This window comes from Cyprinus carpio, chromosome B19, assembly GCF_018340385.1.
Source record: "Cyprinus carpio isolate SPL01 chromosome B19, ASM1834038v1, whole genome shotgun sequence".
Taxonomy (NCBI): domain Eukaryota; kingdom Metazoa; phylum Chordata; class Actinopteri; order Cypriniformes; family Cyprinidae; genus Cyprinus; species Cyprinus carpio.
Window position 1 is genome coordinate 15,616,968 of NC_056615.1, and position 21,458 is coordinate 15,638,425.

The 21,458-nt window shown below is 38.3% G+C and overlaps 3 protein-coding genes across 4 annotated transcripts; 2 read left to right on the plus strand and 1 right to left on the minus strand.

Moving 5' to 3' along the window:
- Positions 1-1,035: 1,035 nt before the first annotated feature.
- Positions 1,036-6,818, plus strand: LOC109111763 (methyltransferase-like protein 24). The gene is made up of 5 exons (XM_042745952.1): positions 1,036-2,274; positions 2,938-3,036; positions 3,198-3,319; positions 5,432-5,648; positions 5,900-6,818. Exons 1-5 carry the CDS (start codon positions 1,972-1,974, stop codon positions 6,212-6,214), a joined length of 1,056 nt encoding a protein of 351 aa, XP_042601886.1. The 5' UTR covers positions 1,036-1,971; the 3' UTR covers positions 6,215-6,818.
- A 142-nt stretch (positions 6,819-6,960) lies between these two features.
- Positions 6,961-17,195, plus strand: wasf2 (WASP family member 2). Of its 2 annotated transcripts, none has more exons than XM_042745949.1 (9): positions 6,961-7,131; positions 8,086-8,244; positions 8,324-8,458; positions 9,523-9,676; positions 9,828-9,945; positions 10,083-10,207; positions 12,710-12,877; positions 12,969-13,426; positions 16,200-17,195. In XM_042745949.1, the coding sequence occupies exons 2-9, from the start codon at positions 8,112-8,114 to the stop codon at positions 16,355-16,357; spliced, it is 1,449 nt and encodes a 482-aa protein (XP_042601883.1). In that variant the 5' UTR covers positions 6,961-7,131; positions 8,086-8,111; the 3' UTR covers positions 16,358-17,195. The 2 variants fall into 2 exon arrangements, with proteins under 2 accessions (XP_042601883.1, XP_042601884.1); XM_042745950.1 differs by lacking the exon at positions 6,961-7,131 and adding an exon at positions 7,238-7,398.
- Positions 17,196-17,298: 103 nt separating this feature from the next.
- Positions 17,299-20,431, minus strand: gpr186 (G protein-coupled receptor 186). Its single transcript, XM_042745953.1, has 2 exons — positions 20,163-20,431; positions 17,299-18,844 (listed from the first exon to the last, which is right to left on the minus strand). Exon 2 carries the CDS (start codon positions 18,840-18,842, stop codon positions 17,862-17,864), a length of 981 nt encoding a protein of 326 aa, XP_042601887.1. The 5' UTR covers positions 18,843-18,844; positions 20,163-20,431; the 3' UTR covers positions 17,299-17,861.
- Between the last annotated feature and the right edge of the window lie 1,027 nt (positions 20,432-21,458).

A 21,458-nucleotide genomic window follows, 5' to 3' on the forward strand; every position in this document is an offset into this window, starting at 1 on the left:
ATGTTATATTTCGGAACATTTCCTTCCTCTTTTTTTCCTTCTGTGAGTGGTTTTGGTGCCTCTTTTGCATTCTGGACCATGCAGCACCACTCAGGCGTTTGGAACAAGGCAATTGTGCTTTTGGCATCAGACATTCTAACAGAAGCTCAGATGAGTTCAGATAAGGACATGAGCAGTGATTTGAACGGTTGATGAAGGAAAGGTTGTATGGGAATTATGGAAAGTAATTGAGTGAAGGAAGCTGTGAGAATATTTATTTGTGTGGTATGTTTTCATTCTGTATTTTTTAATTGATCAGTTTGTTGGTAAATCTGTGGTATTGGGAGTGTGTGGGGGAGGGGTGTGATACTTAAACTTAAATTTCTCATCCTTTTGCTGCCCCACTGTGTTGAAAATTCGAAAATATTGGACAATTAAAACACAGTTATCTGCAACAGATCAACCCAAGGGACTTGCACATCTGAATACGAATATTTGGCTTTTTGTCTATTATTATATTTTAAGTCTACATGGATGCATGGGAAAAAAAGACAGAGACCTACTCTCTTCACTACCACTTTCTGTGCATTCTCTATTTTGAGTCAGTTGCTTGATATTTGTGTTACCACTGTCTGGTTGCAGAATTGTACTTCTGTTTCTTGGTTATCACTTATATGTTTCATTATATATGCAACAAAAATTGCAGCACCTGATAACAGGCATCGGGTTGCCATGGTGTTATATATTATTTGATTGTCCATTTGAATTTACAGAAATACAACATTTTAAACATAAAATAAAAAACTTAATGTTGGCGGCTTGTCTTTCTAAAATCCAATCTAGCCAACGTCGTCATAAACACTGCCAATATCAGATATGCATTTACATTTGAATAGGCTACATCTCGCAATATTTCTCCCTTTGTTTGTGGCCTAATAAGTTGCAGTTTTAGAGGGCACAAAAAAGATTTAAGAAATTTCAAAAAAAAAAACTTTAAAAAAAAATCTCTTGCTTTAAGACATAAGCTTACAATTTGATTTGTGGTTAAGGACTTTTCATTCACCACTGAGACTGCCATGTGTGAACGATGTTAATAGATCCTTAATAATCATCCGATGCTCATCCAGTCTTCCCTTGCTTTAGCTTTTAGCAAAAACTGTAATTGTTCATTAACAAATCACATAAGAAAAACGCAAAAGCAGCAAGGGAAAGTGTTTGATGGGAAAGCGACGTACAAGACACTTCTGACTTACAGGTCGGTTTTAAAGATTAGTTTGTGTTTCGGTTCTATAGAGACACTGGCTCTACCGCAAATGGACCTTTTATTTGAAAAGTGGATGTCACAAAGCACCAGTAGTACTATACCTGATTGTTTTAGACAATAACTCAGATCAATTCTCCTAATTGCATGAGATTTATCGGTTTGAAATGTTGTATTAATGAAACAGCATCCAAATTTCTGAACTGAATTCCCGACCACTGCATAATAGATAGTGGGAAGTGACCACTGGCTGCACACAACAGAATCCCAGCAGATGCAGAAGTCTACTCATCTACTGCATTATGAATAGTGGCTATTTGGACATCCTACTCATTTGACGCGCTGTTTTTGCATACTACATAGTAGTGAAATATGTTCGCGCGCGTGGGTGGTGTGTGTTTGCGTATCTGTTTGAGTTTGAATGGCTGTGTGCGCACGTGTATGGGGACCTTCCTCTAATTTCTGTCCCCTAAACCTCACTCAAACCGGTCTGCCTTTTTTTTTTTAGGTTTTATTTAGTATTAGTATTATTTAGTATGTCTATTAAGCTATTTTTCTCGTGGGAGGTGCAGGCAAACACTGACTCACACATACTGGTATTTGTTGATAGTCTGTCCAGCCGTGCGCTTTAGATCCCAGTGCCCTCAAGCCAGAGAGTCACGGTGGCGCCGACTCTTCATTTCTGGTGTCTGCGCTCCCACGGGTCACTCCAAACTCAAGAGAAGGGAAGTATGGCCGCTTGTAACTTTAGCGGACTGAGAAGCATTTCCCACCGTATATTTATTATAGGTCTGCCGGTGCTACTGCTTGTCCAACTACTGGTAAGTTTAACGGTGCCGCGCGCATCTAGCGACGCGAGCGGTGACGAGCCTGCTTTTCTCGTTATAAGCATAGAGAAGAGTGTCAGCTCTGCGTCGTCTGAGGTCAGAAAACATGAGCGGGATTTGGAAACAGGCGTGTTGGGTCTCTGGACTGACGAGGAGGACTCAAGACTGACGGGATACCAGGACGAAAACGAGCTTGAAGGACGCCAGGTAATCTCATATTCACTAGTGATGCAGGTAACTAGCTGTCTTTCGGTTTTAGGTGGAGGGTCCTCCGGATGTGCAGCTCAAAAGAAAATAAACTGTCCTAGTAAATTGATTGAATTTTAATTAGAATAAACTACCCGGTTGCAGCTTTTTATCTGGAGGGTCTGGAAAACATATGTTTGACTTGGCAAAATACACGGGGATCCCTTCTGGACACTTTAAGATGGAAAAATTCAGAAAAATAAAGTCTCTCACTCTCCCTTTCTCTGTTTGTCTCGCTGTCCGCCCCCACCTCCCCCACAACAGTGAGTTCCTCAGTGAGTCATATCCCCTCTTCCTCTAGTCTAGTGTCTCCATGGTTACTAAACAGGGTTGTTGTATGTTTTGGGAGAGGCTCCATTTCCAACAGCCCAGGTTTAAAAAGTTCTCTCTGTTTCTTTTGTTCTCACTCATGTAACCTCTGGTTTCAAAAGGGCACATTCTGTGACCCCAAACAAGCTGCAACTTCTCTTGCCTGAAGCTCTGCACACGCTCACATAGTTTTTTTTTTCCGTGGCTATCGAATGCCTGACCCTCCTCCACTGCAATCCTTGTTTTTACAGTTGTTTTATGTGCATCTAAAATTCGACCAAGATTAGAGAGAGCTTCGTGTTTATGTGTTTACAGGCCGCGGCTAGAGAGCTGATACTGCAGCCATGGGCATCAGAACATCCCTCGTTTTTTGCAGAGTTGCAGCGCCTCACCCAGTTCATCACCACAACAGAGGTAATCAAACATACCATAATGTTCTTTTCTTTTTCCCTGCTCGATCACACTTACAGCTGTCTTACATAACACTATGTGACTGCATATAAAAATGGACTGTCACTTTCAAAGCAAGACATCTGGACGTTTAAAGGAGGATTTTTTCCTATCACTCTTTGCAGGTGAACTGCTCTGTGGTGCAGGATTCAGATGGAAATCAATCAACACACTCTCCTGGTCACTTAGATGTTTTGTGCATCAATCACTGGAAGGGCAAATGGGGCTGTGTGGCCTACTCATTCAGGTATATAAATATATTACATTACAGCAAAAAGACACAAAAATGCTTATTTACTTGAAGCTTCCCCTAAAAAACTTAAGTATAGAAGTTGCGATAGACCTTTTCTTCCATATTGTGACATATTGACATGGATAAAGGAAAAAGAAACAAATGTAGGATGGGGTCTTGGTTCTTTGGACTAAATGCACTAATGGACCCTTGGACTAAAATGCCATTTAGTTTTAGTCATATTTCAGTCAACTGAATTGTTTTAGTCTTAGTCTACTTTCCGTCGACTAAATTTCATAAGACTTTAATTGACTAAATCTACAGTAGATTTCGTAGACTAAAATCTAATGGATTTAGTTACAGTGTAATGCATTTATTAGGAATTGCTCAAAAATTTCCAAACTCATATATTTCCAGGAAGAAAACATCTATTAGCTGGTAAAATAAATGATATTTAGGTTTGCACATGCAATATAGACATATTTAACTGCTCTGACACATACTTTTAAGAAAATCACTTCTCATAAAGAAATAAGAACATGGTCCTCTTTTCAATTAAATAGCAATGGTTATATAATATGCATTATTTATAACATAATGCATACAACATCCTTCATTCTTTCAAGCAGACATTTATTTATATAAATTAAATTTAGATTAATCCTTATTAGGGCTACTAAAGTGATTCATTGAAGAGCAGTGAGTGATTTTCTCCCTTTCTTTTGTTAAATCATTAACTATAAGGGCACAGACAACAGCAACTAAATTAGGCTGCTGTCCCTTTAAAACGGACTGTGCACCAAGGATTCAATAGCTATACTAGTACAAACATTCGATATTCTCACAACAGTTTACATTCACTTAAGACGTAACCGGCTGTGTTTACATGAATACTGGTCAAAACATTTTGTGTGTATTTCTGCAAAAGAACTGATTTCAGTTGTCGTGCGCTGTTTGAGAGGCACTTTTCTGTGTGCGTGATTCTTGATTTTAACATTTTATGAGATCGTGCAGGAAGTGTTTGCAAACATATGATCAGAGCCAGTTCAAATGTGTGCATCTTCCTTCCCTTCCACACAGGAGATTCGTTCTGACTGGATCTCTTCCCAATTTTCCCCTAACATGTCTGTCTCGTTTTTATTCGTTGACGAAAATGACAATACATTTTTGCCATTGTTTTTGTCATTCAAAAAGTCACTATCATCTCATTTTCATCTGTGAAAAAATGTTATTGATGAAAATTATTAATCAATCAATCTGAATACAAGCTTGCAGTCTGTAGAGTGCTACAGTCTGGTTCCTGAAGTTAAAATCCCATTTATTTTCTCCATAAGTGAAATTATTTTTAATGATAACTTGTGTGAATGGAAACAACCCTTGCCAAAAAAATTATTTATTACCCACATATTTGCAATTAGAGTGAAATACCGTGTTTCTATATACAAAATCTTTAAATAAATAGTTTTATATTTATCACTTTTTTTTTTATTGGATTCATCTCTTTTAACTCCAAAAGTTTTTTTTTTTTGAAATCCCTGTTCGAAAAATGAATGGGAAAATAGGTGGGGTGCCGGAATTTAAGCAGAGTAAATTATTTTAGAAGTCTGACATATGTCACTAAAAGAAGTTTATAATTTTAGCCAAATAATAAAAAAATGTACTCTAAAATTAAAAATCATAAGGTCAAATTAAACATATGCATTGAAGATTACTTACAATTATAAAAAATAGACTATCTAATCTAACAAAGGCAATATTTTTGTATTCTTGTTAGTGTTACAAACACTAATTCTTGAGGTATGTTTAAGTTAGTACTTGATCTAACAATTTCTTCTGTTTTAACTTTAGGTATTCTTTAAAACAGCCAGCATATTTAAGAACTGACTTGTTTATTTCAAAGAATGTCGGTCATTTAGGGATCCTTGTTTCTATGTGAGGCTGGAAGGGTGGGATTTGTTAAATATAATCTCTAGAAAAAAAAAAAAAAAAGCTGAAGGTTGTCCCAGATTCTGTAGCTTTTTTCCTTGACATGTCATGACTGATGCAGAGAAACAGTAATTGGTTGAACTGTTCATTTTGATTTTCAGGCAGTTCCAAATGAGCGAAATCTTTTGTCTGTTTCTTTCAACTGGATGGGAAGGATGCTGCATTTTTAGACACAGTGTTGTATGCGGGGTGTGAGGTTCATCGGTTTGACCCCAGCGGTCGAGGGAGTCGAGAGCCTGCATCTATTAAGAATCATCGGGCTTGGTTAGACTGGAGAAATCCACGCCGTCATGCAGGCCTCGTGGGTAATGTACAACACAGGCTGCTTGACATTATGGACTCCCTGGGCCACACCATGGTACTTACACCCAAATACACTAATTCTATGATTCAGTAGTGAATCACCACCTTTATTTACTTAAGTCTTTGTTCACACTAGGGCGTCATCACAACAGTGACTCATAAAATGAGGTGCACTTCAGGGAATATGTGTATTATATTTAATCACTGGTCATTAAAAAAAATAGATTTCATATTCATACAATAGTTGTTCTTAGTTTTTTTGGTTGCTCCCATAATGTCACATTAATTTAGTGTCTGTTTATGTAGGTGGATGTTCTGCGTATGGATTTGGAGAGCGCTGAATGGCGCATATTAGAAAGCTGGATTAAGGATGGAACTCTCAGAAGGATCAATCAGCTCATTCTGACCATTCATATGCAGTGGGCGGGGTTTGAGGTGGGTGGTGCCGAAGAGGAGGTGGTGCGATTCTGGTACAGTGTACTGAGAGCCCTCCGCATCTCAGGACTCCGACTTGTGCATTCGGCACATGGCCCGGGACACATAGTGCTGAGACACAAACTGGCCGACTCACACAGCTCATACACACTCAGCTGGATAAGGACAAGCGAGCAGCCCAGATAGACAACTGCAGAATCACTGCAAAAGACACTTAGATGCAGAAGCAAAACTCTAATTCCATGGAAAAGATGACAGATGTGTCTAAGAGTACTTTAAACTAAAACAGAATCATTTAATGAGGCTGACGTGTTGAATACATACAAATACATCACATTTTGAGAGGTAAAGTTGCATTTTAGTATTATTTTGTTTCTCTGCACAGGCTTAGACATGCCTTCTAGTGGTTGTGAACGGTATTGCAATGATTCAACTATACATTTGTGCGCACAATTAAATATATGCTGTGATAATCCTTCAACACGTTAATTGACGAAATTGTTATACAACAGGGCTACGTGCAATATTTTACAAGTGCACTGTTTTATATGAAATAAACTGTACAGAATAAAATGTTTATTAGAATTGTGTCCTATTTGTTTTTCGGTGAGTAATGAAATCCTGGGCTGCATTTGATTCACAAAAAATGTTAAAGACAGATAACGGGAATTCCTTGATCTCTTATCACTTGTGGCTTTTTTTTCTCCTCTGAATGTCGCCATGTTTCGGATTTGTTCGGACTGGCCCGATGTTCAGGAATGTTGATTAGCCCTCCCCTCCGTGTAGAAACTGCGAACAGATGTTTTCAAGCCGCTAGGGTGGAGTTGCGCTCTCAAGATTCCAGTTTCCATATCCGCCCCTTTTCTGTGATTGACGGACGCATCAGCCAATAGTAACGTTGGATTAACACGCACCGTCCAATCAAAAGTTACCAAACGCGGGACTGAGCTGTAGCTGCCGTACAGCTCTCGTTACAGTACTTGTAGACATTTTGTCGGCTTAGAAAATTATGGACGGAATTAAACTCAGGGAATGGTACTGCTGAGGTAGTTGAAAAGCCAAAAGAAGTCGGCATCCAAGGCCAAATCCATATATATATTCAGGTAAGACTAAGAAGTACTTTATATGTGCGTAAAGTAATTGAAGAGTCGCATTTGGGTGAGCGAGTTGACAGTAAGTCAGTCAGCTAACGCGAACACTTCCTGCTCTGCACTGACGCCTCGGAGAGTTTAGGCCTCAGCTACTATTTTTTAAGTATTTTAAACAGTCGTGACGAATAACCCTATGTCAATTTGATAGCTTTAACTTTGAACTGGAAATCGGTTTACTGCGAACAACTTTGATTTGATCTTATCTTGTCACAAACAAAGGTTGGTTGGTTTGTTGTTAACTAGAGTCTCCACTCCCTTCCACTTATAGGAAGTCTGACGGGTGAACTTTTTTCATTTTTGCACAGACATTTTTTTTTCTGAATTTAACAGGATTTATTTTACACTTAACATTAGATTCAGATGTGTAAAATTATTCCTATCTGTACATTTAACATATATATATATATATATATATATATATATATATATATATATATATATATATATATATATATATATGGTTATATGTAAAATGTATTATATAAATATAAATATACATTTAACATATATACATATATATATATAAGGTTATATAGTCATGAAAGGATATTAGTTGTTTATAAATGGGTCAGTTTTGACCTTTTAATAACCACAGATAAAACCCCTTTTAAAATAAAATTTACATAAAATATAAATAGCCCGTAGACAAGAAGTGTTAATGAGTAGTTGCTTGCTGCTGGTATTAACCGCAGAAATTAGGATATAAGTTGCATCTTGGCAGAAGAAACAGCTGCAGTTTTGGTTCTGCTTTGGACGCACATAAGGCTGTGAGTGTGGTTGTGCTGAATATGTGTAATGTGAATGGGGGGAAAAGCACCAGACCATATAGTAGATTCTGCCTCCCCAGCTAATGACAGGATTTTTAATGCATTGAATTCTTCTTCTTCTTTTTTTTTGGTCTCAAAGAGGAAGGTGACCGATAAGCTCCCATCATGCCTTTGGTGACGCGAAACATCGAACCCAGGCACCTCTGTCGCCAATCACTGCCAAATACGATCAAGAGTGAACTGGAGTGTGTGACCAACATCACACTTGCCAACATCATTCGCCAGCTTGGATCACTTAGTAAGTGTTTGTGTAATGGGGTGTAAACTGAAGTAAATCGGTTGTGTGTTGCTGCTTTTAAGCTGTCATTTAATCATAGGTAAGTATGCAGAGGATGTGTTCGGTGAACTGTTTGTCCAGGCCAGCTCGTTTGCCGAACGTGTCAACACGCTGGGAGAGAGAGTGGACAAGCTGCAGGTCAAAGTCACCCAGCTGGACCCTAAAGAAGAGGAAGGTGAGAGACATCGGGTTATACTAAGATTTTTCCTTATAATGATGTGGCATATTAGTCATATTTTCCTTTGGTTTAATAAAATTTTATTTGGACCACACTGTTTTGTACAGAAAACAGAATTGTTAATGCTGAGTTTTGATTCAGTTTTGAACAGTATTATTGCATGTTGTTTTATTTTGTATTTGTCTTAGCTCATTTGTATTATTATTATTATTATTATTATTATTATTATTTTATATTTATTTTTTATAATTAAATTTTCTTCTCATTTACTTTTATGCATCTCCAACTCTGTTTTTAATTTACTTTACTCTAAAAAAAACAAACACATGACTATATCTATATCTATCTATATCTATATATATATATATATATATATATATATATATATATATATATATATATATATATATATATCTCCAAACAACATCTATTTGTGGTTCGAATCTGATTTAAAACTGTTTTTATGTCATGACTGATCTAATGACAGCCCTGAGGATGGCTGTAATGTTACTTGTTTTTAACAAATAACTTTTAAGTTTTTTTTTCTAGAAGTGTATTGCACCTTTTCTTCATGAAAAATCTGTTTTTGAAATGCTTTTTGTTGTCAGCTGTCAGATCGTATTTCAAGTGCTTTCTCGTACCTGTCACTGTGAGGTCATGCACAAAGCACAGTAGTGTGTCTATAGCTGTATCTAAATTCACTCCTGTTTGCTCATGTGGCATTCACTGCATTAATAAGCTGTATAAATAGTACATTAATGTTTCTGACGCACTTGATGAGTTCAATAAGCAACATGTCAAGAGCAGAGGCAAAATTAGTGGTTTTCCCCATCTACTCCCCTTTATCTCTTGGCTTCATAGTCATTACTATGGCAACACAGATTTGATATAACCATTTGCAAAATGGCAGTAGCCATAAATATCCAATCTGTGTGCAGTGTGAACAAAGCCTTAATTTGTGGTTTTTGGAGCAATGATGCAAAATGAATGAATTACAAATGTCATTATCTGTCTTTGTTCCTTTCTTTTTACTTCCTCCTATTTTTGCTTTCTCATTCCAGTTTCTCTTCAGGCCATTACCAGCCGCAAAGCCTTCCACTCCAATTTCATCCAGGATCAGCAGCTCTTCATTAGGGTGTCACTACCGCAGCCTATCCATGAGACCTATCTGACCTGCAGCCAGCCACCCCCCCTCAACAATCTGAGCTGTTACAGGTAAACACACCATCATATCTGACCTCCATGTACTGACCATATAAAGGCATGTGAAACTCCTTATATTCATCACAATATATTAATTGTATAGCTTCAGAATATGGTTATTTTGTTTCAGTGTAAGGTGGTTAAAGTGTTTTCTGTTTTCCAGGGAGGATGGAAAGGAGGCTCTGAAGTTCTACACTGATCCGTCTTATTTCTTTGACCTCTGGAAAGAGAAAATGCTTCAAGATACCAAAGACATTATGAAAGAGAAACGCAAACATAAGGTGGGACATGAGAGTATGAAGCATGGGCACACATGTACAGCAACATGATATGTATCAAACGAAATATGATAACAAAATACGAACCAGAATGCATGAGCTTCTGTAACTGTGTTTGTTTCTGTGTTTATTGAGAGCAGAAGAAGAAAGATGACAACCCTAACCGAAGGAACTTGAACCCTCGAAAGATCAAAACCCGTAAAGATGAATGGGAGCGCCGGAAAATGGGGGAGGAGTTTGTGGTCCCCAAAAACGATAGCATGGGGTAATGAAAACTAGGGCCTAGGCTGACTATATTTTAACTTCATTACGATGAATCAGTATTGCAGGGCTGCAGGCTGCGACTAGAAATATTAATTTGGGAGTGAAGTTTTTGCTGAGGTCACCACTGGCGACTAAATATATTTATGATATGACTTAAAAATGTGCATGTAATGCTTTTTCCTGATTGTTTTGCGAGCACATCTTTTTTTTTTTTTTTTGACGTGATAAACTGAGACAGAGCATATCAAAGTTTTAGTGGAAAAAAGAGTTTTAAACCGTCCTCATCCCTGCCGCGCAGCAGCGGTGACGCACACCTGATAAACGCAGCCCAGTTGTGCAGCATGAGAGAGATCGAAATGACAGAGACGTACAAGTTAAAGTGCTCAAAAGCAGTGTATTTCATGCACAACTTGAACAAACTACAACAGGTAAAGCTGTCAGCTGTGTGGATACTGGCGATATCATTAACAGTTCTCGTTTATAATCATTACTAATATGGCTTCTTCTTATCAAGATCTTAATTTATATGCTGTGTTCTGTTAATGTGTGAACCTCTTATTTTATGAAGCGCACTTGCCGTCCAGTAATTGCAGAAGGCTTTGTGCTTTGTTACTATTTAATAAACAAAGTATCAGCTTTAAAATAATGCCAAATTCATAACGAAATTTTAACAATAAATACTGTTTTGGCGCTGTTTAATGCGGCAGAGATGATCACTTTAGTGCCTCAATTCAAGCGGCAAGTGAATCCATTATATCTTTCTCTTTATTACTATAGTACATAATGAAGATGAATTAACATCAAAAGGGCTATTTTATAAGAGAGCCTGCAGTACATCTTACTGAAATGTCTCATGTAAAAGCTCATTCAGTGTTTTAAACTGCGGAAAACGTGTAAAGCTTGTAAACATTGCAACGTAATAATACATTTACCTCAGAATAACCATTCGATGTCCATAAGCTCATTAGTCAGCTAGAAAAATAACTATAAAAGGGAGCATTTTGCTATATGTATGCACTATTGCATATAATTTATTTTTACTTAACCTGTTGTCTACATGATTTAATTTCTCCTACAAAATTGCATTTTAGTAATGAAGAAAAATAGACTGAATGTGTGAAAGACATAAAACAACATTTATAGGATGCATTGAGGAGGAGCCCAAATTACACTCAGTGGCCAAGTGATGCTTATGGTCCATGATATTGGTACAGATTCTGTGTAACAAACAATTCTTTGTGACTGTATATTTCAAGTTGGAAAAGACATTTAGTTCCCACTTTAAGTAAACCTTAGTTCCCAGGTCATCTACAAGATGGAATAAAATGCTGATAAAGTCAAGATAATAATAACAATTTGGCGCCTAGGTTTTTTTTCTTATAGGAGCCAATGGCTCCTTAGCCCTGTTTATTGATTCTTAAATCCCAAGAATCTGTCTTTTAGTCTATGTTCTTTTAAGTTTATGCATGAAGTAAACATTATTTGAAGCACATCTTCCATCCAATAACTGCAATATTTACATTACATTTACATTTATGCATTTAGCAGACGCTTTTATCCAAAGTGACTTACAGTGTATTCAGGTTATACATTTTTTTTATCAGTATGTGTGTTCCCTGGGAATTGAACCCACAACCTTTTGCACTGTTTTTTGTGAGTGTCAGTTGGTAACAAATTCCAATCTTTCAAATTCTGTCAATTTTATACCAGATTCAATTTATCAGTGTCATTTTGATGCTCTTTCTTGTGGTGTGACAGATCACTGTATAGCTGCTGCAGTTCTTCCTCTTTACTAGTTATGTGGAAAGAAACAGTACAACTTATTGAAATATATCATTGTTCATGCAATCACTCAGTTTCAACCATGGAAAGAACAGCATGTCACATAATGCAGCATTTACCTCAGCAAAACCATTAAGTGTCCATAGTTTGTTAGATAGCTTGAAAAAAAATAACTCTAGGGAGGAGCTTTTGCTATACATGCACTATACCAAATTATTATTATTATTTATTATTTTTACTTAAGATGTAAGTGTTGTCTTCATTATTAAAGATCAAATAAATAATTTTTACCACCATTTAGATTTTTATATTTCAACAAGTTAGAGTAGAAACATTATTTATTCAAATATGGAAAAAAAGCCTCATGCGCGATTTTAAATGTTTGTATTCAACTCAATAATTGAATTTTGATTATTATATACAAAAATTAATATACTGTATATGGACTATTTTGTTTATTCTAACCTTTAATAGTAGTAATGTACCAACTGACAAGATTCCCTGATTAGTTTACAGCTTTAGTTGAGAGAGATTTTATTCCTGAAGTATCATGTTCTCTACCTGATATACATTATGTCCAAATCGAGCCTAAGTTGACTCAAAAGCTTCTGATTAGAATTGGATTGTAAAATCTGTCAATGCAATAGCATGACGCAGCATGACTGTTGGATGAAATGATTGATAGCAATATTTAATATTTCTCTTTATGTGTCTCTAACAGCAACTCTTCAGAAGTGTTGAATGGCAGTATTGGCTCTGGTGATGATGGATTTAATCACACTGATGACTGTTTGGACCAAAGCACTAACTCCTACATCTATGACCCCAACTCTCCTCTCCCACCTCCAATGCAAGAGGACCTCCCCCCACCACCACCTCCAGACATGCCGTGAGAGTCTTAAAATAGCCTACCATTTCTCTCTTGTTGAGTATCAAGTGCAGATTGATTTTTGAGCTGACAAGCGTTTATCCTCTTGCAGGTATAATGATGTATCTGGTGGTCCTCCTCCGAAGCGTGGCAGTCTTTTAAGCCCCAGTCATCCGCCTCCAGCTCCACCAGTGATGCCTTCTTCTCCAGGCCGTCCGACTGTTGCTCCTCCTATGGCACCGCCACCACCTCCACCTCCTGGTGGCATGATCCCACCTCCGCCACCTCCAGGTTTTGATTCGCCCCCCTCTCCTCCTCCATTCTCCAGCAATGCTGTTTCCATCCCACCTCCACCACCCATGGAAGCCTGTTGTCCAGCTCCTCCACCGCCACCCATGGGAGGGGGACCACCTCCTCCTCCCCCTCCCCCTCCTCCCCCAGGTCCTCCTCCACCCTCTGCTCCAGCTCCACCTCCCTCAGGAGGAGTCTCTACTCCCGCTGCACCCAAAGCCCAGCCTGCTCCAGCCCAGGGCGATGGTCGCAGCGACCTTCTTTCAGCTATCCGTCAAGGTAACATAACTACATACATTTACACTCTTTAAAAGTTTGATTCAGCCAGATTGAACAATTATAACAGAATCATAAATGAATTTTATAGGTGAAATGCAGTCATTCCAATAGGAATCTGCACTAGCGTGAGGGTAAAAAAGTTCATGTTCATGTGAATTCGCTGTGCAGACCACCAGACAGCTGCTTGGTTTAAAAGTGTTTTATATATCTTTATTTATTTTGAACAGTGAACCTTTTTTCACTAATGTGACTGCACTTTTAGTCTGCCTTAAATTTTTTTTGTGAAGTTGGACTAACAGACCTAGATAATGAGATTGTCGCTTGGCTTAGACTAGCATACATCAAGTTCAGTTTTATTTCTAGACATGCACATTTAAGCATGGAACAAGGCCGACCAAAGTGCTGCACACAGTAAAACACAATAACAGTAAACAGTAAAATACAATAAAGAGGGAAAAATCAGTACACAAATTAAAACCATATAAGTGCAACATTTGGCAACATATTAAAAGCCAAAGAGAAGAGATGGGTTTTAAGATTTGACTCGAACTCAGATAAAGTGGAAGTAGGGGTGCACAATAAATATCGGCCGCTGATTAATGCGCATCTCGTCAGTAAAGCCGGTTCTCTAATCAGCGGTAAATTCCATCAGCAGATATTTATTGTGCACCCCTAAGTGGAAGCCATTCTAATGTGAACTGGTAAGTTGTTCCAGAGGATGAGACCAGCCACTTCAAAGGCTTATTAGACATCAGTTGTCCTTGCGTGCATGCTCCAAAAACAAAGCACATTGGGTATTTTATTACACTTCGCGTCACGTATACTTGACAGACTATAATTTGACTAAGTAAAAACCTGCCGCTGCTTGATTATAACATAATGCAAACATGCTGACTGTAAATTTACTGACTTGTTTACACCTGAAATTAACATGTTAAGGTGATCTGATCTCAAGTAGTCAGAGCTAAATTTAGGTGTAAATGGGATTCAAAATTTTTAATGATTGCACGCATTCAAACGGGCATTCGGAAGTCAGAAATGTTGCCCCATCGCATTTGTAGTGTCCGTGGACAGAAGTGAAGGGCTGCCTACTTGCCTGTCTGTTTATTTTGCTAAAACAATGGCTTTAAACAAATTTGAAAGAAAACTGTATTTAGCAGTATTTACTGTATAAGCAGTATTTATTTCAGTTCAGTTTAGCAAAATTTTATCACTGGAGGTTATTGTGATGCACTTAAAGGGTTAGTTCACCCCCCAAAAAAATTAGCCCATAAATTATTCACCCTCAAGTCATCCTAGGTGTATATGACTTTCTTCTTTCAGAAAAATCCAAGTTGTATTAAAAATTGTCTTTGGTCTTTCAAGCTGTTTAATGCCACTCAGTGGGTGTTGCACGCATCAGTCCAAAAAAAGTTAAATAAAAATCGCCCATCCATTAAAAAAAGTGTCTCACACAGCTCCGGAGGGGTGAAGACTCACCGGCACATGCGCAGTGCTGACTTCTTACATCATGCTCCTGGAACTGCTTCTGTGTAAAACTATTGGTGCAAGTTACATTAAAGTGATTATTACGTTTTTAATATGGATATTTGTCTTACAAAAATGCATCAGTTCGCTACAGAAGGCCTTTGTTCACCCCCCCGGAGCTGTGTGAGACACTTTTTTTTTTTTTTTTTAATGGATGGGCGGTTTTTATTTAACTTCTTTTGGTCTGATGCATGCAACATCCACTGAGTGCCATTAAACAGCTTGAAAGATCAAAGACAATTTTTAATATAACTCCGACTGGATTCATGTGAAAGAAGAAAGTCATTTACACCTAGGATGACTTGAGGCCGAGTAATTTATGGGCTAAATTTTATTTTTGGGTGAACTAACCCTTTAATATACCTGTATATGCAACCATTCAAACCTTTGTTTGGGGTTTGTTAGATTTTTTTGTTTGTTTTTGAAAGTCTCTTATACTAGGGCTGCTCAATTATGGCAGAAATCATAATTTGGTCAGTATTGTAGGAAAATTAGGAAAATATCTCGCCGTCACTTTAAGAGCCACACATATCAAATTTACCATTACACGCTTATTTTTTAAAGCTTTCTACGTTCATTTGTTACATAATCACTAAGCGCCGCATTTTGACACATTTTTGCATGTATTTGACTGTTTAGGCATGCACCTTGAGCTAAAAGATTACTTTACATGTCCGTGTTCTGTTCCTTCTCTGAGCAAATATACAGAATCTTGCAGCAGAGCATTGCAAGTTCTCTTTCAAGCTTTTAAAAACATGAATAAATATACTTCTATAAATCAAGCACGCCCCATTTGGCAAAAGTCACATTACATGATTTTACTGATTTGCACGTGAAATTGGGCTTTTATGGAGGAATGAAAGCACAGTGCTGCAAAAGGGGGTGGAATAGGGCACAATAATCATTTTATCTCGATTATTGTATTTTCCATGGTATATTTTTTTCCAGGATTCTTTTGATGATTTAGTTAACAAGATCAGTATTTGTAACATTTCTAATGTCTTTATTGTCACTTTTGATCAATATAATGCATCTTTGCAGGATAAAAGTATTTTAAAATCTTACTTTTGAACAGTAGCATATGTGTTGTGTTTGAAGAGTAATGTCTTACTGAACACTCGTCTTACCTGTAACAGATGTTAATAGGACAAGTTAACAAGGCAATCAGATCATTTCTACACACTGGGAATATGAAATGTTTATTAAAATGTCTCTGAGCTTGCTGTGATTGTGTCTGTGTGTGTAGGATTTAACCTGCGTAAAGTGGAGGAACAGCGAGAGCAGGAGAAAAGAGATCACATGGGCAATGATGTCGCAGCCATCCTGTCCCGCCGCATTGCCGTGGAGTGCAGCGACTCGGAGGATGATTCATCCGAATTTGATGATGATGAGTGGTCTGACTAAAGCTATCGCCCCGCTCTTCATCACCTGTGCGATGACATTAAGATCATTCCTTTTAGACCTCACACTTCTCATATTACCCGTTTACCTGCAGTGAGGCCAAAAGCAAATAAAGGGAAGAGGGCCAAACATTGTGTGTGTGTGTGTGTGTGTGTGTGTGTGTGTGTGTGTGTGTGTGTGTGTGTGTGTGTGTGTGTTGAGTCTAATCTAAATGAAAGAGTGAATTATTTAGTTGATAAGCCTTCTCCTGTTTCAGAGCACCTGTGCGTCTGTATAATGTGGCCAAAAGTAAACCGAGACTGTGTGTGTGTGTGTGTTTGTGTGTGTGTGTGTGTGAGTGAGTACTTCCATATTTTCCTCTTGATGCATCAGTATCGTTTCTGTTAAAATCTCACATGATTGAACCTTACTCTGTATTAACTAGTCAACTAAAGCCTTCCTTACAGCCAAGACTAGACACACTTTATAATGCAAATATTTAAAATAGTAAGATGTTTTGTGTCTGTGATAGTTTTTGCACCTTGTAGGGCGAAATAACCTTGTATTTCATTGCAGTACGTATTCACGCTCCATGACCAAAAGTCGTTATCTGTTTAAATGGCATCTGGCTGTGTCTGTGCTGTTTTCGGAGGTTTGTGTCAGCCTCACAGTACTACCAGTAGTTTTTTCTTTGTTTAGCACAAGTGCCTGCTTCATAATGCCTTTTGTTTTAATGCCAAAATTTTAGAAAATATGCAAGATTTTGAAATCAAAGAAAAGTGAGATTGTTTTATTTGATACATGTGGGTAATAATTATGATTTTTTTTTCTATCAGCAACTGAAATAAAATCTTAAATATAATACTGTGTCCGGCTGCTGTTACAGATGTTTTAGAAGAGTGTTGTGTGCATAGCTGAACTTTTTTTCTACATGTATGAGATTTTTGAAAAAACACAACAGAAAATGTACAAAAGTTACAATTTATTCATTATAAAAATTTTCCATAAAACATCTCATTTGAACAATAAAACATTCATTCATACATTTGGACATTTTGTGCAACATTAATACACTGTAAGTGCAAACAAGACATTTATGATGTCTAAAAACATCAGTCAGAATAACAAATGGCAAATAACAAAATTCAAACAAGTTTCAGCTTAAAAGTCAAGTCATTGTTGTAAAGTGCAAATGATTTTGATTCCATCAGTAAACTCTGAACTTCAGAGGACGTAAAATGAGGCACAAATCTGAGACATTAAAGCAGACAGGAGGGTTTCTTCATAGAGTGGCAGTCTTCTCAGAATAAAGTAAAAAAAAAATGACGGTTACATTAACCCTTTTCAGCATTTAAAAAAATGATGCAGATTAGATCAGGTCACTGACATTGGTCATGTTAACACCACTGAGACAGGAGATTTGGCAACTGGCACAGTGATATTCCCAAACAGGAACAGACATAAAACATGAAACGGATCTTGTATGGCACCATAGAATCTTCCAAAGTGTTCAGGTGTACTCATGATGTTAGACATCACTGGGAGTGTGTGTGTTTTTGTTGGGTGTGTTAGGTAGACAACAGCAGCAGGCCTGTCGCAGCACTCTCTGTATGTGTGTGTTTCTGTAGGCATAGATCAGAGGGTTCAGCAGAGAGTTTCCTGTGACTGGAACCAATGTGGCGTAAGTATACAAAGCTGGAGACGATCCGTCGGCCAAGAGACCATACAAGGCGAAGGGCATCCAGCAGCTGGCGAATGTGGCAAGGATGAGGGCTAGTGTGTGAACTCGACGGCGCGTGTGTGTGCGCGCAGATGGGAGTGTGTGTCTCTGGAGAGCGATTTGGTGTGAGTGGCGAAGTACGACCTGGCAGATACGAGCGTTGAGCTGCAGCATCAGAGCCAAGGTCAGCAGGAAGCCACCGCACAAGGTCGCCAGGTGCACTCGAGTCAAAGGGCGAAGAACGCTGCAGGATTCTCCATCGTGCAAGCAATTCCAGCCCATGGCAGGCAGGGCACCTTGAAGAGCGGCAAGAGTCCAGCCGATGGCCAGAGCGCAGAGTGTTTGCGTGTGTGTGCGGCGGGATCCGTAGGTCAGAGCACGATGTAGTGAGAGGAAGCGGTCCAGAGTGATTCCCAACAGAGAGAACACAGACGCACTGAGTGCGCTCACTAACAGACCCACGCTGCCCAGCTCTAGAGCTTCTGAGTACACACACCGGCGGGACAGGAAGTGCAAAAGTAGTCCCACCCCTGCCAGGAAGTCTGCCCAGGCCAGGCTGCCAATTAGCAGGAACATAGGAGCCCGCAGAGACGGCGAGGAGAAGATGGTGGCCACGATGATTGCATTTTCACAGCAAATCAAGGCTCCTGATACGCACAGGGCCACGTCCCATGGAGTCATCACTGTGGCCTCCAGTGGTTTAGGGGTGACGTGGGAAGGGGTGAGTTCCAGTAGTTGGTTCATCGCCAAGATGATTTCTAAGCCCACTTCAGAGTCGTTCAGGGCCATTACTGTGGGAGAGTGAGACAGATTTAGTCACGCAATCCACAACACAATGACTGTCACTTCTTCTGCTGAGTACTAGAGCTCCTGCGCTCCACTCTAAGGCCTGGCCTCATAATGACATGCAGAGTAAGATGAACTGCAGTTAATAACATCGTATTCAATTTGACATTCCTAGTCTGCACACTACAAGTACTACTGGAGATGCTGGCAAGGGCAAAAGCTAATGGAACACTTTATGAGTCAGTCTCCAAATGCATACATTGCACATTTGATTTAGATTACATTACAATTTTAATGTAAAAAGAATATTTAATTATAATATATGTAAGAATTCTGCAATGAAAACCTGTTACGTAATATAATATAATATGATAATAGGTTTGGGGTTGGTAAGATTTTTTATGTTTTTGAAAGAAGTCTCTTATACCCAACATCACAGTAATATAGTGAAATATTAAAATTTTAAATTAATCATTTTCTATTCATATATTTTAAACTGTAATTTATTCCTGTGATGGCAAAGTTGAATTTTCAGCAGCCATTACTTCAGTCTTCCGTGTCACATGATCCTTTAGAAGCCATTCTAATTTGCTACTCAAGAAGCATTTCTTACTATTATCAATATTGAAAACAGCTGCTGCTTTGTTTTCCTAAAATTCTAAACGACTTTGCTGTCACAGTAAAATATATTACTCCTTAATTTCTATACTAATATAATACAACAAAATGTTAGTATTTTGTCTTGTTTTTCTATCTGTATATTAGGTATATTCATATTGGTTTGTTGAAAGTTACGTTTTATTTTGTCTATTAACTGCTTATTGCATCATTTTAGTGTTTTAGCGTCATGTGGTATAGGTAATGCGTAGGTAAAATTATTGTTTCTTTAGCCATTTTTCACTGAAAGGCTGATTTTGACAAGTATTTGCCACCTGTTATTATCATAATCCAGAACTGAAATGTGTTTAACTCACATCACAGTACTTATTCATGTAGCATTATCATTAATATTCATTCAAACAAATTTGCAACAATTACACATAATTTCAGTAGGTTTATAAGCAAACTAAAAATAGGTATCTCCTGGATCCTGAAGGGTTAAACGTGCGCCTGGCTGGGGATCACCGTTTTGATTTGAGCCCTCCTCAAGCAGACTGATACAACATACAAGGTTATGTAAAATATACGCGCACCAATAACACCATCCCTTAATGTCTTAAATATTCTCGCTGTATTTTCATAGCGAATTTCTGCCAGCAAAGCTAGTCACCTTGAATTTAACAATAATCTCAGAGTATATAAAGATGCATTAAACAGACTTACGGAAGCTGTAGAAGATTGCAAAGCAGACAATTCTTCACGCCACCATCCAACTGAAGGTCTCTTTGAGCGCGCGCTGAAATCTGAGCTCGAACTGCCAGTGAATCTGAGGCGCGAGCAAATCCAGCTCTTGAGAAAACGATATCTTGTTCTTGCACCGTGAGGTTCCTTCGTAGCTCCGCTGTATTCGCTCTTTCGATCGCTTCTGTATAACACTCAGCTCCGGTGGGCTGCGAGCTATACCTTCACCGATTCCCCTCTGACGTCAGTTACTATGATGAGGGGCGATTCTGCCCCGGCCGACCAATCAGGAGACTCTCAGGGACACCAGCCTCTGTCGTAATTTCATTCATAAAAATACCGCATTCTTTCACCCCGCCCACTGCGACGGCGGGAGAGAGGACAAAGTGTAACCTATCGGCCTTGTTTAAGACAGTCCGTGCGTGGACCAAAATGCACTGGGACTTCATAAAAATAACTGATGATAGACATTTAACTAGTAAACTTATATCAGAATGGAAAAAGCTTGCCCTTAAGCGTGTGATCATGTGTGATTGAGAGGGAACGTGCGCGTGAGTCACTGCTGTCCATGGTGCTGAAAAACTTGCTCTTCGTTGATAGTGACGTAAGTTGTGCCGCACTGTTGGGGTACGTGGCACAACTACGACAGTCTTGGGCTAGTTGCTCAAAGAATGTAATATATTACTCATTACTAGTTACTCCTTTAAAACGTAATATTGTTACTTTACTTGTTACTTTTTGGCAACAGTAACTAGTTACATTACTTTTTCTTCAAGACCCACAGAAGTTGTAACTGTGTATCTTCCACATAAAATTCTTCTAAAATGTTGCTAACCACATATTTCTGCCTCATCATTTGACCAAAATCCACATTGAATCTCAGTCAGAAGTTATTACAAGCACTCAGTAGTAATTGATAGTGACAGTCAAGTAGAAGTGTTGTACTAATCTCATTAAGTGTCATGTGTAGCTTGAAGCTAAATGTAATATCTCCGTTACACATATACGATTATATTTCCTTATGTATTTGATCAAATCACATAGGTTTGTAAGACACTGTTTAATTTTCCAAAAAGATTTTTATTATAGTAATATAATGTACCACATGCTGATCAGAGGGGTGTAGGTGGGATGTAATGCCAGAGTAAAGTTAAGTCACAACTTACACAGCAGTGTTCAGATCATCCTTTTTCCTGACAAAATTAATATAATGCAATATTTCTATCTACTGAATGCATGCTTTTCCATATCCCAAGCTTGTCTGCTGCACTGGGGACA

What these genes read in the sequence shown, in the direction of transcription:
- LOC109111763 (XM_042745952.1), top strand. Translation starts at nt 1,972, where the DNA reads ATGGCCGCTTGTAACTTTAGCGGACTGAGAAGCATTTCCCACCGTATA. An exon ending in ACGAGCTTGAAGGACGCCAG is followed by an intron (nt 2,275 to 2,937) that starts GTAATCTCATAT and finishes ATGTGTTTACAG; the next exon opens with GCCGCGGCTAGAGAGCTGAT. An exon ending in TGTGTGGCCTACTCATTCAG is followed by an intron (nt 3,320 to 5,431) that starts GTATATAAATAT and finishes CTGTTTCTTTCA; the next exon opens with ACTGGATGGGAAGGATGCTG.
- wasf2 (XM_042745949.1), top strand. Translation starts at nt 8,112, where the DNA reads ATGCCTTTGGTGACGCGAAACATCGAACCCAGGCACCTCTGTCGCCAA. An exon ending in AAGAGAAACGCAAACATAAG is followed by an intron (nt 9,946 to 10,082) that starts GTGGGACATGAG and finishes TATTGAGAGCAG; the next exon opens with AAGAAGAAAGATGACAACCC. An exon ending in TCTTTCAGCTATCCGTCAAG is followed by an intron (nt 13,427 to 16,199) that starts GTAACATAACTA and finishes CTGTGTGTGTAG; the next exon opens with GATTTAACCTGCGTAAAGTG.
- gpr186 (XM_042745953.1), bottom strand. Translation starts at nt 18,842, where the DNA reads ATGGCCCTGAACGACTCTGAAGTGGGCTTAGAAATCATCTTGGCGATG.